General features: G+C 45.6%; 1 protein-coding gene across 2 annotated transcripts in view; it reads right to left on the bottom strand.

Annotated features, from left to right (window-relative positions):
• Positions 1–1,339: 1,339 nt before the first annotated feature.
• npas1 (neuronal PAS domain protein 1) overlaps positions 1,340–15,903 on the bottom strand; it is a 374,233-nt gene continuing 359,669 nt past the window's right edge. For both annotated transcript variants that reach the window (XM_051934005.1, XM_051934009.1), the window contains 3 exons: positions 12,004–12,151; positions 5,694–5,800; positions 1,340–2,732 (listed from right to left, as the gene is read on the bottom strand). In XM_051934005.1, coding sequence (XP_051789965.1) covers positions 1,837–2,732; positions 5,694–5,800; positions 12,004–12,151 — 1,151 coding nt within the window. In that variant the 3' untranslated portion in view covers positions 1,340–1,836. The remainder of the gene's footprint in view (positions 2,733–5,693; positions 5,801–12,003; positions 12,152–15,903) is intronic.

The following is a 15,903-nucleotide window of genomic DNA, read 5'->3' as shown; positions in this document are numbered from 1 at the left end:
TTAATGCTGCCTCCCCAGCACACCACCGCGTAGAAGAGGGCGCTGTTTAATAGAAAAGTAAGTAAAAAAGAAAAAGAAAAAAAAAAGAAAAGTAAGCTGGACCTCGGCCATTTAATGCTTTATATGTTAAAAGGAGGATTTTGAAATCTGCCCTAAACTTAACCGGGAGCCAGTGTAAGGATTTAAGAACTGGAGTTATGTGTTTGTATTTTCTTGTTCTTGTAATAATTCTTGCAGCTGCATTTTGGATTAACTGGAAGAACAATTTGAACATCCAGTGAACACCGCATTGTTGTAGTCAATCCTACTAGAGATAAATGCATGAATTATTTTCTCAGAATCCTGTTTATTTAGAAAGCGCCTTAATTTCCTAACATTTTTAAGATGGAAAAAACACGATTTGGACATGTGCGCTTTAAATGACATGCCAGAGTCAAAGATAACTCCTAGATTGCGGGCCGATTCAGCAAAATTAATGGGGATTCCAATTGAGTTCAATGATGACAGAATATTGTTGTGATCAGCGTCATTCCCTCCAACAATTAACATCTCTGTTTTATTTGTGTTTAAAGACAGGTAGTTCTCATTCATCCACTCCTTTAATTTACTAACACAACTAATTAAAGACAACATCGGAGAAACTTCATTTGATTTAAATGAAAGGTAGAACTGGGTGTCATCTGCATACGAGTGAAAATGAACATGATGTTTCCTAATGAGAGATCCCAGTGGAAGCACATAACATGGCTGCGGCAGATAGAGGGTCACTTCCAGGCTGTTCTGTGTGTCTGCCTGGGGGGGTTGCCTACTAGGATCCCAAGCTGTTTCATTGTGTAGGGGGGGTGCAGTAACGCGCTGTACCAGTGCCTGCTGCCCAACCTGACCTGACCTGACCTTCAGAATGGACAAAAACGGACTCCTTCACAAACTGCTATGGCGAAACTGCCTAACAAGGTACAACGAAATGTGCCTAATAAAACTTGGGCACGTCAAGTTGAGGACAACCTCCAGTGACATTGATGGGGGCCGAGGTGATAGCACAAGATCCAACCAGTTGGAAGCAAATCACACAGGAAGTCTAAAACCCATTGGTACCTACAGTAGCACACTGGCTCCGAGGATCGACAACAAACATGACCCCAGATGCCCACTCCAACAACACGACGTGTTGTCTGATCCTCCCGTCTCCAATTCCCTCAAAACACTTTTGGATTTTGCCACTTCCTAATAAATACAGATAGCACTAGACAGTGCACGCCAATCATTTTGGACCCCCTCACTCACTCATTGACTCATTCACTCCACCAACACACCATTGCCCAGCAGAGTTTTACAAAAGTTAGTCGTGTGCTTTTATTGGCCTTAAAGGTTTTACACGTAATACATGCTCATGCTTTGTTACACGTGTGTGACATCTGAAAACTGAACGTGCCACCCCGTGCTGGACACCCGGACGGCAGAGTCCTCGGGTATGGATGTGAGAGAGCCGTGTCCAGCTAACAAGTGCTACAGGGTTTTGTTTCTTATGCCAGGATGCACGTCTCCCACACCTTCATCCTCGTCCTCGTCACTGGTGCCAGTCTTTATGTAAGTGCTTGCTGAGGAACTGCAGAAAGTGATGGTCACAGACCTGAGGAGTGTCCATCTGACTCATTTTAGTTCTGTTGAACAGCACGCTGCTCCCACCCCCATAAAAGATAAGAGGGACTCTGGTTCAGTGGGCTTGAGGTTTGCCTGCTCTTGGTGGTTCCATGTGAATTGGTGGCCTCAGTAGTGCCTGAAGTAGCAGTCACCCAATGAGCAGCCCTGAGATGACCTGGGGTGGGTACACGAGCCTCAGTCCTCCTCCTTGTCTGTGTCCATGGAAGTGCCGTGGAGCCCATTGAGCGGCATCAGAGGTAAGGATGCTGGAGAGAGTGAGAAGCCGCTGAACGAAGGCAAACCGCCGAGCCTCTGGAGGTGAGCGAACAAGGACGGTGATTTGGGGTTGGTGGGCAAGTCACAATTTAGCGAGTGACTGTGACCTGCTGAGAACTCGGCCGGGGCATACCTAATTGTGCTGGGGGCATACAGGCTGGGAGGTGCCGTACTGTCCAGGGGCCGGGGTAGAGGGAGCACCACACGGCCGACTCCGACTCCTCCAAGCTCACCCACGTCAAGCCGCTGAAGGAGCTCGAGGTCACCTGCCGATCCATGGAAGAGTCTTTCATCACGGGGGAGTGGTGAGCCCGAAAGGGGCGGGGACAGAGCCTCCACTGAGGGCGTGAACTGAGTTTTGGGAGGGGCTTCACCACCCGGTGGGGTTAACACTGAGTCAGGGATGCAGATCCGGGGACAGTTGAGGCTGAGCTCTCCGGAGCCTGCCCATGTGTCTCCTTCGGCCCCTACTTGCTCAGTTTTGATCCGAGGCCCGGCCTGCATACGTGGGGGACACTTGTGCTGCTGGACCATGACGCGGCCGTTGCGAGTCCTTTTGTGCTCATCCTCTTCCCCGCCATCACTGCTCTCTGACTCCAGTGTATTTTCCACTTTGATGCGCTTGGCCATGGATTCAGAACTGCTGTCACTTTCTGGGGACACGGGGCGGTCACCGCTTCCTCCGACTCCCTCAGCTGAGGACGGCTGCTGACTCCTTTTCTTCCTTTCCTGCGATTGACTCTTTGGGGAGCCCACTGACTTTGAGGTCAGGTTGCTACTGCCATCTACCAGCTGAGTTTCGCTGCGTTCTCCACCTGCGTGAAAGAAACAGAAGAAGAGGCCGTCAGTAACAAAAATTCAGCTGTGACACGCATGATGAAAAATTGAAAGGGTATGATGGGACAAGAGAATCGAGAAGAATAAGATTAAAATAAAGTCTTCAATCCAAGCGTCCACTTCCTCACACAGCACTGGTGACACACCAGGAATCAACTCCGAACTGGACGCCAGTCATTCAGGGATCATCATTTTTATTAGTTGTAGTTTTTCATTATTAGTCCTCTCCTCCTCCATCACTCTTTATTTTAGTGAACATAATTTCAAGTTGATCTTTTTATAGTTCCTTTCATTATTATTTGATTTGATTTGATTTAATTTTTTTATAGTGTGTGGCAGACGACCAGGGACTTTGCCACACCAGGATGCCTGAAACAAGGAAGGACCGGGAGAGGGGCAATATATTCCCCTGGACACAAGAAGGCAAAAGGGAAGCTCATCCCTGTGGGGGTCCGTAGCCACCCTTAGGGGGGGGGGGGTGCCTGGATGGTTCCCGAACCATGGACTGCAGCACTTCCACCACACCAGGAAGTGCTGCCGGAACAGGAACCAGGTATGGCCGGAGTGCTTCCGGGTGGCAAGGGCAGCACTTCCGCTACACCAGGAGGTGCTGCCAGAAGATCATCCAGGAGCACCTGGAGCACATCTGGGTGTGCCATTGAAGGGGCCGCCTCACACCATTTGGAGCTTGTGAGGAGTGGAGTCCAGGCAGCAGCAGATAGGCGTACCTGGGGTTTTCAGCGCCCGGGGACAACTGAAGATTTTGCGCCCCCTCCTGTTTGCCAAAATGCAATGGGGAAGGGAAAGAAAATTTTTAAAAATGTATTTAAAATAATAGCATTTTAAGGAAAAAATTTCAGATTTTTTATTTTAAATAGTTTTAAATATTTTAATTTTTTAAAGCAATTTTATGTGTATATTTTCAAGGTTCTGCAGTGGGTTGGCACCCTGCCCGGGATTGGTTCCTGCCTTGTGCCCTGTCTTGGCTGGGATTGGCTCCAGCAGACCCCCGTGACCCTGTGTTCGGATTCAGCGGGTTGGACAATGGATGGAGTTTGAAAATATATTTATTCTAAAATATTATTCAAATATTACATTGCAAAAACTTAAACATTACATTGGATATAATAATATAATAACCTAATGCTTTAAATGTAATTATTAACTTCAAATTTTCAGGGCTACAGGGGATGAGTTATGAGGAAAGATTAAAAGAGCTGAGCCTTTACAGTTTAAGAAAAAGGAGATGAAGAGGAGACCTGACTGAAGTGTTTAAAGCTATGAAGTGAATTAGTCCAGTGAATCGAGACGGTGACTTTAAAATGAGTTCACCAAGAACACGGGGACACAGTTGGAAACTTGTGAAGGCGAAATTTCATACAAACATTAGGACGTTTTTCTTTATACAAAGAACGATAGACACTTGGAATAAGTGACCAAGTAGTGTGGTAGACAGGAGGACTTGGGGTCTTCAAAACTCGATTTGTTGTTATTTTAGAAGAATTAAGTGGATAGATCTGGTGAGCTTTGTTGGGCTGAATGGCCTGTTCTCATCCAAATTGTTCTACTGTTGTAGTAAGTTGTAAAAGTGGATGTTAACAATTAGACGGCCTGCTGAGTTTCTCATTTCTAAACCAATCCAACACCTCATGAAGGCGGCGCTCGAAACAGAGCTTGTAATTTTGAACTGCAAAGACCTGAGATGCTCTCGTTAACCTTGCCCAGCTTCTGATTACGATGAACAGTCGAAATGTCTCCTCAAAAGACCCTACTAGACAAATGTATGTGTGAGAGAGCATCTTGAACATTGTAAAAATAAACATAACCCGATGCAAGGGAAGAATCGTTCTGTAGCATCAGATTATACATTGGCATTGAATGGTAAACGTGAGCAATTCGTTGTCACAGGTGCTGCGTGTCCTCTCTGCAGTTCAGCGTTGCAATGACATCGTTGGAGTCAATGTGAGCTTGAAATGTGTCAGCTATATTCACGAAAATATGAACAGAAAAATACGTAAATGGTGTGTCACACTCCATCAAAATTAAGAGAGCGGATAACCAAGAACTGCAGCAGACGCAGATTTCAGTACTCGAAACACCCAAATCAGCAGATGCACAGATGAGGCCACACAACATCCACCTTCTAACTGCAAATCTAAACGAATAGCTAAAGACATTTTTACATGATTGTCGAATTGGAAATGCAAACATGCCATGAAAAAATAACCACTGCATTTTAACATGTTTATTCTCCACAGACCACAATTCTTATCAAAACTCGAACTGCTGTTATGTCATATAGTGATATCAATAATCAAAATGACTTAAAGATATCGTAGCAGACAGAGACACTTCTCAAACATGTGGAGCCCAGCAGCTGAGGTGGTCTATGTATGTATGTGTGTCTGTCTGGCCCTCATTACAACGTACACATTAATTATTAAGCTTCAATTACCGTGTGCTACTGAGCACCTGAATGGATAACAGCAAGTTTAGCTTTTTATTTTTTCTCAGCGTTCCTCTAATGTCCTCATTTCTAATCCTGTCCATCCTCGTCACACCCAATGCAAATCTTAGCATCTTTAACTCTGCTACCTCCAGCTCTGTCTCCTGCTTTCTGGTTAGTGCCACCAGGGAAGTCAAAAGAAAGAAGAAGAAGAAGAAGAAGAAGAAGAAGAAGAAGAAGAAGAAGAAGAAGAAGAAGAAGAAGAAGAAGAAGAAGAAGAAGAAGAAGAAGAAGAAGAAGAAGAAGAAGAAGAAGAAGAAGAAGAAGTTGAGTCTTTTGTTCAGTATCTTTTGCTCTGTCTCTGAAACCCCTGCGATGGCTTAAAACACATAGACTGGAGAAATTGGGTGTTTTCGGAAAATAGTAGGACCAGATTGCCAAGAACTCCAAGGAACAACTGTGTGAGGACAAGTGGGTGACACAAACAGCGTACCTTTCTTTTCTGGTGGACAGTCTGTTGACAGCAGAGTTTTCCTGTTGGGACGAGTTCCTTCAGGAAACTGTTGGAGATCAAGCAGCATATCTGGTAACTCTGGCCGACTAAAGAAACACAAAAAAAAAGACAAATAAAAAAGAGTAATCGTTTTGTGAGCTCACGAAAGGTGCCAAACAAAACTAAATAAATGAACCCAATTCACAATCTCATGACTCCAGAGTCTGTCGTGACAGCACTGGGAAGAAAGGCAGGATGGGTCCCTGAAGAAGATGCCAGTTCATTGTAAGTAAGTAAGGTCACACTCACAACATCAGGAAAATCCAGATAGACATGGGGACTCCAGACAGATTGTGACCCTCTGAGAGACCTGAAACCGGAATGCTGGACCAATAAGACACCAGCGCTGATCACCGCCCCATTGTGCCCCCCCAGCAGTAAAGACTCAATGCAATGAATGTCTAACTATCCAGGCTTAAAAATGAGCAACATTGCTGCTAAGCTTACAAGAAATAAGTAGGAAATGTAGGTCCACTAAGAGTCATCTACAGTCATGGCCAAAGGTTTGGAGAAGGACACAACTGTTGGTTTTCACAAAGTTTGCTGCTTCAGTGTTTTTAGATCTTTTTGTCAGATGTTTCTATGGTGTACTGAAGTAGAATTACAAGCAGTTCTGAAGTTTCAAAGGCTTTCATTGACAATGACATGAAGTTTATGGAGAGAGTCAATAGTTGCAGTGTTGGCCCTTCATTCTTTTTCCAGACCTCTGCAATTCACCCTGGCAGGCTCTCAGTCAACTTCTGGGCCAAATCCTGACTGACGGCAGCCCATTCTTGCATCATCAATGCTTGGAGTTTGTCAGAATTGGTGGGTTTTTGTTTGTCCACCCGCCTCTTGAGGATTGTCCACAAGTTCTCAATGGGATTAAAGGTCGGGGAGTTTCCTGGCCATGGACCCAAAATTTCAATGTTTAGTTCCCCGAGCCACTCAGTTCTCACTTTTGATTTTCTCACCCATGAATAAAGAATGGGACCAAAACATCCTTTGAGAGCATCTTCTCCCAACCATCCAAGAACAGTCTGGTGACCCACAATGAACAATCCAGCATGCTGGAGCACTGGGCCATAAGGCAAAAGTGATAAGTAAGTGGCTCGGGGAACAAAACATCAAAATTTTGGGTCCATGGCCAGGAAAGTCCAATTTAGAACTTGTGGTCAATCCTCAAGAAGTGGGTGAACAAACAAAAACCCACCAATTCTGACAAACTCCAAGCATTGATTATGGGCTGCCATCAGTCAGGATTGGGCCCAGAACTTGATTGCCAGCCTGCCAGGGTGAATTGAAGAGGTCTTGAAAAAGAAAGAAGGGCCAACACTGCAAATATGGACTCTGTGCATAAACTTTGTGGAATTGTCAATAAAAGCCTTTGAAACTTCTGAAATGCTTCTAATTCTACTTCAGTAGACCATAGAAACATCTGACAAGATCTGAAGATCTAAAAACACTGAAGCAGCAAAGTTTGTGAAAACCAACACTTGAGTCATTCTCTAAACTTTTGGCCACGACTGCACTGTAGCTGAGTGAGCTTCTGCTCTAAGCTCATTACGGAGGATCCTTATCATTAACATGGCACCGTTACTCCTATCCACAGATCAAATGCAGATGATCTGCTCTGGAACATTCCAGCCTGGGACTCGAATTTGAGGGGGAGTGTTTTCCGAAAAGGCGGCCAGGGCTCCACTCGGTCTCATCGGGTGATAATCTCGAAATTCACTGATTGAGCTCCTTGTAATCACCGCACTAATTAGCTAAAGCACCAATCAGGCTGAAAAGCCCTCCAACCATTTTGTCTAATTAAGCACTGCCAGGCCAATTAGTAGCACAGACTCACTGGAGCAAAGAGTTTATTCTGCACCTTTCAAATTTCCACCAACATCAGGAGAAGGGCTGTGATGTGACCAGTAAGGAGTGGGAGGCCTGGGAAGGAACATGCACGACTCTGGAGGAGTTTTCTGTGGGCAACAATGGCGGATTTATGGCAGGAGTTCAGCCTGAAGAGTTTTCACTGTAAACTCTAATTTAGAGTCTTTAAACGATGTCACCTGCACCTGACTGTAGCGCTCTGAGGACTTGCCACCATTCTGGTCAAACACTCACTTCTCTTTATCCCAGAATTTGTCAGTTGATCTCCTGCGCCTTCAATTACAGTGCCCTCCATAACGATTGGGACAAAGACCCATTTGTCCTTGGTTTCCCCCTCAGCTCCAGAGTTTAAATATACAAATCAAACAATTCAGATAACGTGTTTAAAGTGCACACAGCAAACTTTCATTTAAGGGGATTTGCAGACATTTCGGTCAACACTGCCCCCCCATTTCAGGGCACCGTAATGTATGGACACAGCGATGGCAGGTTTGTTAAAGCCATTGTCATATTTAGGACTTTGTCGCATATCCCAGCATGCAATGACTGCTTGATGTCTGCCATTGATAGACACCACCAGGTGCTGAGGGTCTTCTCTGGTGATGCTCTGCCAAGCCTCTAATGCAGCCATCTTCAGCTTCTGCTTGTTTCTGAGGTCTTGTCCCCTTAAGTTTTCTCTTCAGCATATGGAAGGCCTGCTCAATTGGATTGAAATCAGGTGATAGGCTTGGCCATTCAAGAATTTTCCATTTTTTAGCTTTGATAAACTCTGTGTTGCCTCAGCAGTGTGTTTGGCTCATTATCTTGTGTAGAATGAATTTCCACCCAGTGGGGTTGAGGGCATTGAATAGAACTTGAGGGGATAAGATGTTTCTACACATCGCAGAATTCATTGTGCATCTGATGTCAGCAGTTCCATCATCAATGAAGAAGTGTGCCAGGACTGGTGGCAGCCATACATGACCAACTCACAACGCCCCCAGCACCATGTCTAACAGATGAGGTGGTCTGCTTTGAATCTTGGGCAGTTCCTTCTCATCTCCACACTTGGCTCTTGTCATCACTCAGATCAGGTTCATCTTTGTCTCGTCTGTCCACAAGACCGTTTCCCGGGAATTCTGCAGGCTCCTTGAAGTCCTTTTTCACAAACTGTAATCTGGCCCTCCTGTTTCTGTGGTGTTCATCTTGCAGTGTGTCCTCTGTATTTCTGTTCATGAAGTCTCCTGCTGATAGTTGTCTCTGATACGTCCACATCTGTACCCTGAAGACGGTGTATGATCTGTCAGACAGGCATTGGGGGATTTTTCTTGACCATAGTGAGGATTCTTCTGTCATCAGCTGTGGAGGTCTTCCTTGACCTCCCAGTCCCTGTGTGATTACTGAGCTCACCAGTGCATTCTTTCTAGATATCCCAGACAGTTCGGTAATCCTAAGGTTTTACTGATGTCGCCAATGGTTTTATTCTTGGTTTTCAGCCTTATGATGGCCTCTTTGACTTTCATTGCCACAGCTTGTGTCATCATGTTGAACTATGGCAGCTACAGACTCCAAAGGGTAGAAGGCGTGACCATAGTGAGGCCCCTAAAGATTATGAAGTTCTCTCAATCAGTTTTTAAATCAAAGTGAGTTATCCTGTATGCTGGCTCTTTAGCTTGGGGTTACATTGTGATGAATTCATAAGTGCAGTAGTACTCGCAAAGAAAGGCTCTATATGACGCAAGGGTTATTTGATTCATACTCAACCCCTGCACTTTGTGTTGCTTTTCTATTGATTTGGGTGCCTTATAATTAATTATATTAAATTAAAGACTTCACATACATATGCAAATACAGAGGTACATGTTGCACAAGAGAGAGAAGGAAAAACAACATCTACAGAAGCTGAGAGTTATGACAAGAAAAATTCTAACAGAAGGGAACAATCTGGAGTTGAGTTTTAAGAGAAGAGCATAAGGAACAGTCACATTGTGGTGAAATATTCTAAGGTTTAGGGTCCATGGCACAGAATGACCAGACCCTCTACACAATCAGTTTGGTCTAAGTGTCCTTCAGAAATCAAGTGCCTGACGACATGAGCAAGAGTGGAGGGTTGTAAGGGTAAAGGAGTTTAATTAGGTAAGTAGGGGTAAGACTATCTAACCTTTAGAGGTGTTAGGTAGAAGTTTGAATTGTTTATGCAGAGTTCTATCTATCTATCTATCTATCTATCTATCTATCTATCTATCTATCTATCTATCTATCTATCTATCTATCTATCTATCTATCTATCTATCTATCTATCTATCTATCTATCTATCTATCTATCTATCTATCTATCTATCTATCTATCTATCTATCTATCTATCTATCTATCTATCTATCTATCATATACTGCCTTTCACTTTACGAGGTGGGCAATGGATGAGTGAAAATAACAATGAATTGATGCACCCACCATGACACAACTAGGCTTAGGGTCACTAAACTGGGCCAGTACCTATGCATTTTCCCAGAAAAACACTTTGACTATATGAGTGGTCAGTAGTACAAGTGGTGCCGAAGTGGCAAAAACAGGCAACTCTATCCTAAGAGGAAAAGGCCACCGTCACGGAAAGGGGTCAGGTGTGTATGATTATACCAGAGCCAATGGATATATCGTGTATCAAATATAAAACATGAGGTATACGTTGATTACTTCGATTAGATGGATAGCTATATAAAGTCTGACCAATTGAGCCTGACCAGATGATGGCACTCACACAGAAAGGTGCCATACTATTAAGCAATAACTAATTAATCATTGCTCCCTGTTACACTGAATAGATTGTGCGGCCCACCTAAATGATGAGGATCACTAGGAAAAGGTGCTTTACTAATCATAACACTGCCGGTGAAGGTCCACCACTTCATTTCTTCGGTGGGACTCTTAAATTGCCGGGCCCAGTATGTGTACTCCGTTTATCTGATGTGTTCGTCTCCAGACAGTGCATCCCCCAGTGCAATGATTTTTAACCTTTTTTTGAGTCACGGACCCCTTTAAGAATCTGATGAACCCCACCCCCCCACTTCCCCCTGAAATATTTACATAAACACAACTTTGCATGCAATTAATATAATGTACTTTATTTATCGAGATTTAACCATCTCATACATGCATAACATACAGAAAGTATTACTAAACTTTAAAGTCAGTCAATCAGTCAGTCATTGTCCAACCTGCTATATCCTAACACAGGGTCACGGGGGTCTGCTGGAGTCAATCCCAGCCAGTACAGGGCGCAAGGCAGGAACAAACCCCGGACAAGGTGCCAGCCCACTGCAGTAAACTTTAAAGTAAACAGTCTAAAGAAACATTTTTTATGCAAACAGTAATGGCCACTCATTAGAATTATGAAAAACAATCCTCTAGTACAAATTAAAACAGATCTACTGCTACTACGTTTTCTACTACCATTACTACTGCTACATCGACTCTCTCGTTATCTACTTCATTACAATGAGAAGGTTGTTGAACTGGGCTGCATCATAGTGAATATAAATGTCGTGAAACCAGACACAATAAAGTGTGCAACACACAGTTCAGTCCCTTCCTTGCCGCCAGTCCATCCACCTCCACTTCCTCCTCAGGTTTTGTCCTCTTCCTCCCGACTCTGGCCATTGAATGGAGTGAGGTGGCTCCTCTTCTTCAGGTGGCTCATCAGTATTACCTGGAATCGTTCCCAGGTGCTCTTGAGGTCCTCTACAGGTCTCTGCAGCTCCCCCTGGTGGCCCCCACGGAACCCACCAAACTCCAGCTCCCAGCATGCCCTGTGGGAATCCGTGGTGTCACAGCCGCCCAGGAGGGCTGCCCTCTAATGTCCCAGGGGAGGTATTGCCTCAGCAATGCCCTCTCCCCTGGTCCTTCCTCTCCGTTGGCATCACAACATCACAAATGTTCATTTTTATCTGACCCTAAAAGACCCCTTGAACCCATCCATGGACCCCCTACGGGTCCACGCACTTCAGGTTAAGAACCCTTGCCCTAGTGGCTATGACAGAACTTAAAGACTAAAACTGCTGGTTCAGTCAGTCCCCACCACTGGCTCACCGTGTCACTTCAGCTGCCAGGGCTCATATTAGAGTGTTTGCAAAGTTTTGCGATAAAGAGTTTTAAAGTTTAGCTTCCCTGTGAAAGGCGCTACATTAAAAAAAATGACTGAATGTAATCCCATAGCACTGCCAGACTTCATCAACGGCAGAGAGCAACTTCCACAGATAAAGGTGACTGTCACTTTGCTCCATTTGAGTGAATGAGTGAAGTTTCTTTGCAGTCCTTACTATTGTGACCCTGAATTCTGCCTACAGAAACACATGACGTGAAAAATAAAAAACTTCATTTTTTTAAGCGAAATGAAAAAAAGATAAGTACCTGAGGACGTAGTTGACCCAGATGACATTCCTGTCATGTGGCATCTTGTGGTTAATGGAGATGGTGGCACAGGACTGGAGCCACAGAAATCCGCCATGACGCTGAAGCCATCGGTAGTATCCTGTGACCACTTGGCCTTTCCTCAGCACTGGGACCAGAAAGTGACAAAGAGAAAAGCCGTGAGTAATCCAAAAAGGAGAGGCATTGGAACTTGACGTGCCACCTGCTGAGATGTGGGCACAGAATGAAAGGTCAGGTTAACCAGGCTATAAAAATTGTTTTTACATTAATGTGGCAATAGTGGGCAGCAGACCCATATTGTTCAGAAATAGATACATAAAGGTTGAAGGTTGTGTTCCTTGCAGGAGTTCTCAAAGGTCCTGCCTGAGTGGCAGTGGTGGGGGGTCTCAGAATATGACAGCCTTTTCAGTAAAGGGGCCTAGCTGAGCATTCCCCAGAGAGCCAGCGGTGAAGGTGAATGGAACACTGAGTGCTTTAGCTGAGCTGTAGTAACAGATAATCACCACCAGATGGCAGCATAGCTAAACCACAAGCATAACCTCAGTTCAGAGTTCAGAGTCAACTTCAGGGCACAATCCGCCAGTGATGTTAGATGGGAGCCAAATAAGGGAGATGGACTCATGGTGGGACAGCACGGTGGTGCAGTGGGTAGTGCTGCTGCCTCGCAGTTAGGAGACCTGAGTTCGCTTCCCGGGTCCTCCCTGCGTGGAGTTTGCATGTTCTCCCCGTGTCTGCGTGGGTTTCCTCCCACAGTCCAAAGACATGCAGGTTAGGTGCATTGGCGATCCTAAATTGTCCCTAGTGTGTGCTTGGTGTGTGGGTGTGTGTGTCCTGTGGTGGGCTGGTACCATGCCTGGGATTTGTGCCCTGTGCTGGCTGGGATTGGCTCCAGCAGACCCCCGTGACCCTGTAGTTAGGATATAGCGGGTTGGATAATGGATGGAGGGATGGACTCATGGTGGGCCAGTTGTGGGGTCCGATTACAAGAGGGATTTTATTTCATATTTTTGCCACAAAGAAAAGTACTTTTGTGGTCGGAAAGTGGGCAAGCCACCCCATCGGTAGAACGAAAGTGGCCACAAAGCAGGGGGTGGCTCCTTTAACTTTACATTTGCTCTCTTCTGCTTTTTTGTTTGGCTAGAATAGTAGTGTGGCAGTTTAAAGGAAATGAGCTAAAGTTCAAAACTGGGAAATGTCTACATCAAAACACCCAAGTAAATTGTAATCAGAATTTAATTGCAACAGATCAAGAACCGGGGACACTAAATCTCAACAGAAAGCAACGCTAGAGAGTTTGAATGTATCCAATATTGGGCAAAGTATGCCAGGGGGGCATCTGCTTAAAGGAGTACCCCACTCCAAAATGATATCTTACTTACCCCGTGTGCTTTATAGTATTTTTAATCTTGTGTTTTCATTCAGAAAGGAGGTGAGAAACTTTATGTTTCGATGTCCGCTGTAGGGGGCCAATGCAGTACGACAGCAACCGATATCAAAACATCCATGAAATAGCCATGAAAAACATCTCACGTTACTCAAGTCACCTAATCCCCATGCAGAGTCACACAGTCACTTACTTACAGGGTCCTAAACCTTGAATCTTTTTAAATAAACTGAATGAATGTGAATGAGTGTTTGACCTGAAGACCCGCTGGTCCCCCTCTTTCATTGCTTAGGACTCATTCTTATTCACTGGCTCCCCTTTAGCTTCACATGCTGTCTGTTCCTTCATTCATTTGATATCTTTTATTTACTTATTACTTGTTTGTCGCTATTTGTTGAGTTCAGTTTCTGACCACCATAAAGTGGTCGGTGCCTGTCGTGGCGGCAATCCCCGAACCCGTTGGTGGACACCAGCGGTGAGGGATGCCGTCAAGCTGAAGAAGGAGTCCTACCGGTCCCTTTTGTCCTGTGGGACTCTGGAGACAGCTGATAGGTACCGGCAGGCCAAGCGGAATGCGGCTTTGGTGGTTGCTGAGGCAAAAACTCAGAAGTGGGAGGAGTTTGGGGAGGCCATGGAGAACGACTTTCGGACGGCTTCGAGGAGATTCTGGTCCACCATCCGGCATCTCAGGAGGGGAAAGTGGTGCAGTGTCAACACTGTGTATGGTGGGGATGGTGCGCTGCTGACCTCGACTCGAGACGTTGTGGGTCGGTGGGGGGAGATACTTTGAAGACCTCCTCAATCCCACTAACATGCCTTCCAATGTGGAAGCAGAGCCTGGGGACTCAGAGGTGGGATCCCCCATGTCTGGGACTGAGGTCACCGAGGTGGTCAAAAAACTCCTTGGTGGCAGGGCCCTGGGGGTGGATGAGATACGCCCGGAGTTCCTCAAGGCTCTGAATGTTGTAAGACTGTCTTGGTTGACACGCCTCTGCAACATCGCATGGACATCAGTGCCTCTAGATTGGCAGACTGGGGTGGTGGTCCCCCTCTTTAAGAAAGGGGATCGGAGGGTGTGTTCCAACTACAGAGGGATCACACTCCTCAGCCTCCCTGGAAAAGTCTATTCGGGGGTCCTGGAGAGGAGGGTCCGTCGGATAGTCGAGCCTGGGATTCAGGAGGAACAGTGTATGAAATTAAATCAAATGTGAGAAACAGGCTGTGCACAAATGTGGGTCCCCTTGTCATTGTGCTGATTTGAATGCCTGTCACTGCTCAATGCTGATTACTTACAACACCAAATTGGTGGGATGAGCTCATTAAGCCTTGAACTTCATAGACAGGTGTGTCCCATCCTGAGATATAAAGGTATTTAAGGTGGTCAATTACAAGTTGTGCTTCCTTCCCTTTGACTCTCCTCTGAAGAGTGACAGCATGGGATCCTCAAAGCAACTCTCCAAAGATCTGAAAACAAAGATTGTTCAGTCTCATGGTTTAGGGGAAGGCTGCAAAAAGCCATCCATCCATCCATCCATTTTCCAACCCGCTGAATCCGAACACAGGGTCACGGGGGTCTGCTGGAGCCAATCCCAGCCAACACAGGGCACAAGGCAGGAACCAATCCTGGGCAGGGTGCCAACCCACCGCAGGACACACACAAACACACCCACACACCAAGCACACACTAGGGCCAATTTAGAATCGCCAATCCACCTAACCTGCATGTCTTTGGACTGTGGGAGGAAACCGGAGCGCCCGGAGGAAACCCATGCAGACACGGGGAGAACATGCAAACTCCACGCAGGGAGGACCCGGGAAGCGAACCCGGGTCCCCAGGTCTCCCAACTGCGAGGCAGCAGCGCTACCCACTGCGCCACCGTGCCGCCCGCAAAAAGCCATCTCAGAGGTTTAAACTGTCAATTTCAACTGTAAGGAATGTCATCAGGAAATGGAAGGCCACAGGCACAGTTGCTGTTAAACCCAGCAGGTCTGGCAGGCGAAGAAAAATACAGGAGTGGCATATGAGCAGGATTGTGAGAATGGTGACAGACAACCACAGATCACCTCCAAAGACCTGCAAGAACATCTTGCTGCAGATGGTGTATCTGGACATCGTTCTACAATTCAAACATCTGTATGGCAGGGTGATGAGACAGAAGCCCTTTCTGCACTCACACCACAAACAGAGTCGCTTGTTGTATGCCAATGCTCATTTAGACAAGCCAGATTCATTTTGGAACAAAGTGCTTTGGACTGATGAGACAAAAATGGAGTTATTTGGTCAAAACAAAAAGTGCTTTGCATGGCGGAAGAAGAACACCACATTCCAAGAAAAACACCTGCTACCTACTGTCAAATTTGGTGGAGGTTCCATCATGCTGTGGGGCTGTGTGGCTAGTTCAGGGACTGGGGCCCTTGTTAAAGTCGAGGGTCAGATGAATTCAACCCAATATCAACACATTCTTCAGGATAATGTTCAAGCATCAGTCACAAAG

Source organism: Erpetoichthys calabaricus, chromosome 1 (genome assembly GCF_900747795.2).
Source record: "Erpetoichthys calabaricus chromosome 1, fErpCal1.3, whole genome shotgun sequence".
NCBI classification, from domain to species: domain Eukaryota; kingdom Metazoa; phylum Chordata; class Cladistia; order Polypteriformes; family Polypteridae; genus Erpetoichthys; species Erpetoichthys calabaricus.
This window is presented reverse-complemented; position numbering and strand designations above follow the sequence as displayed.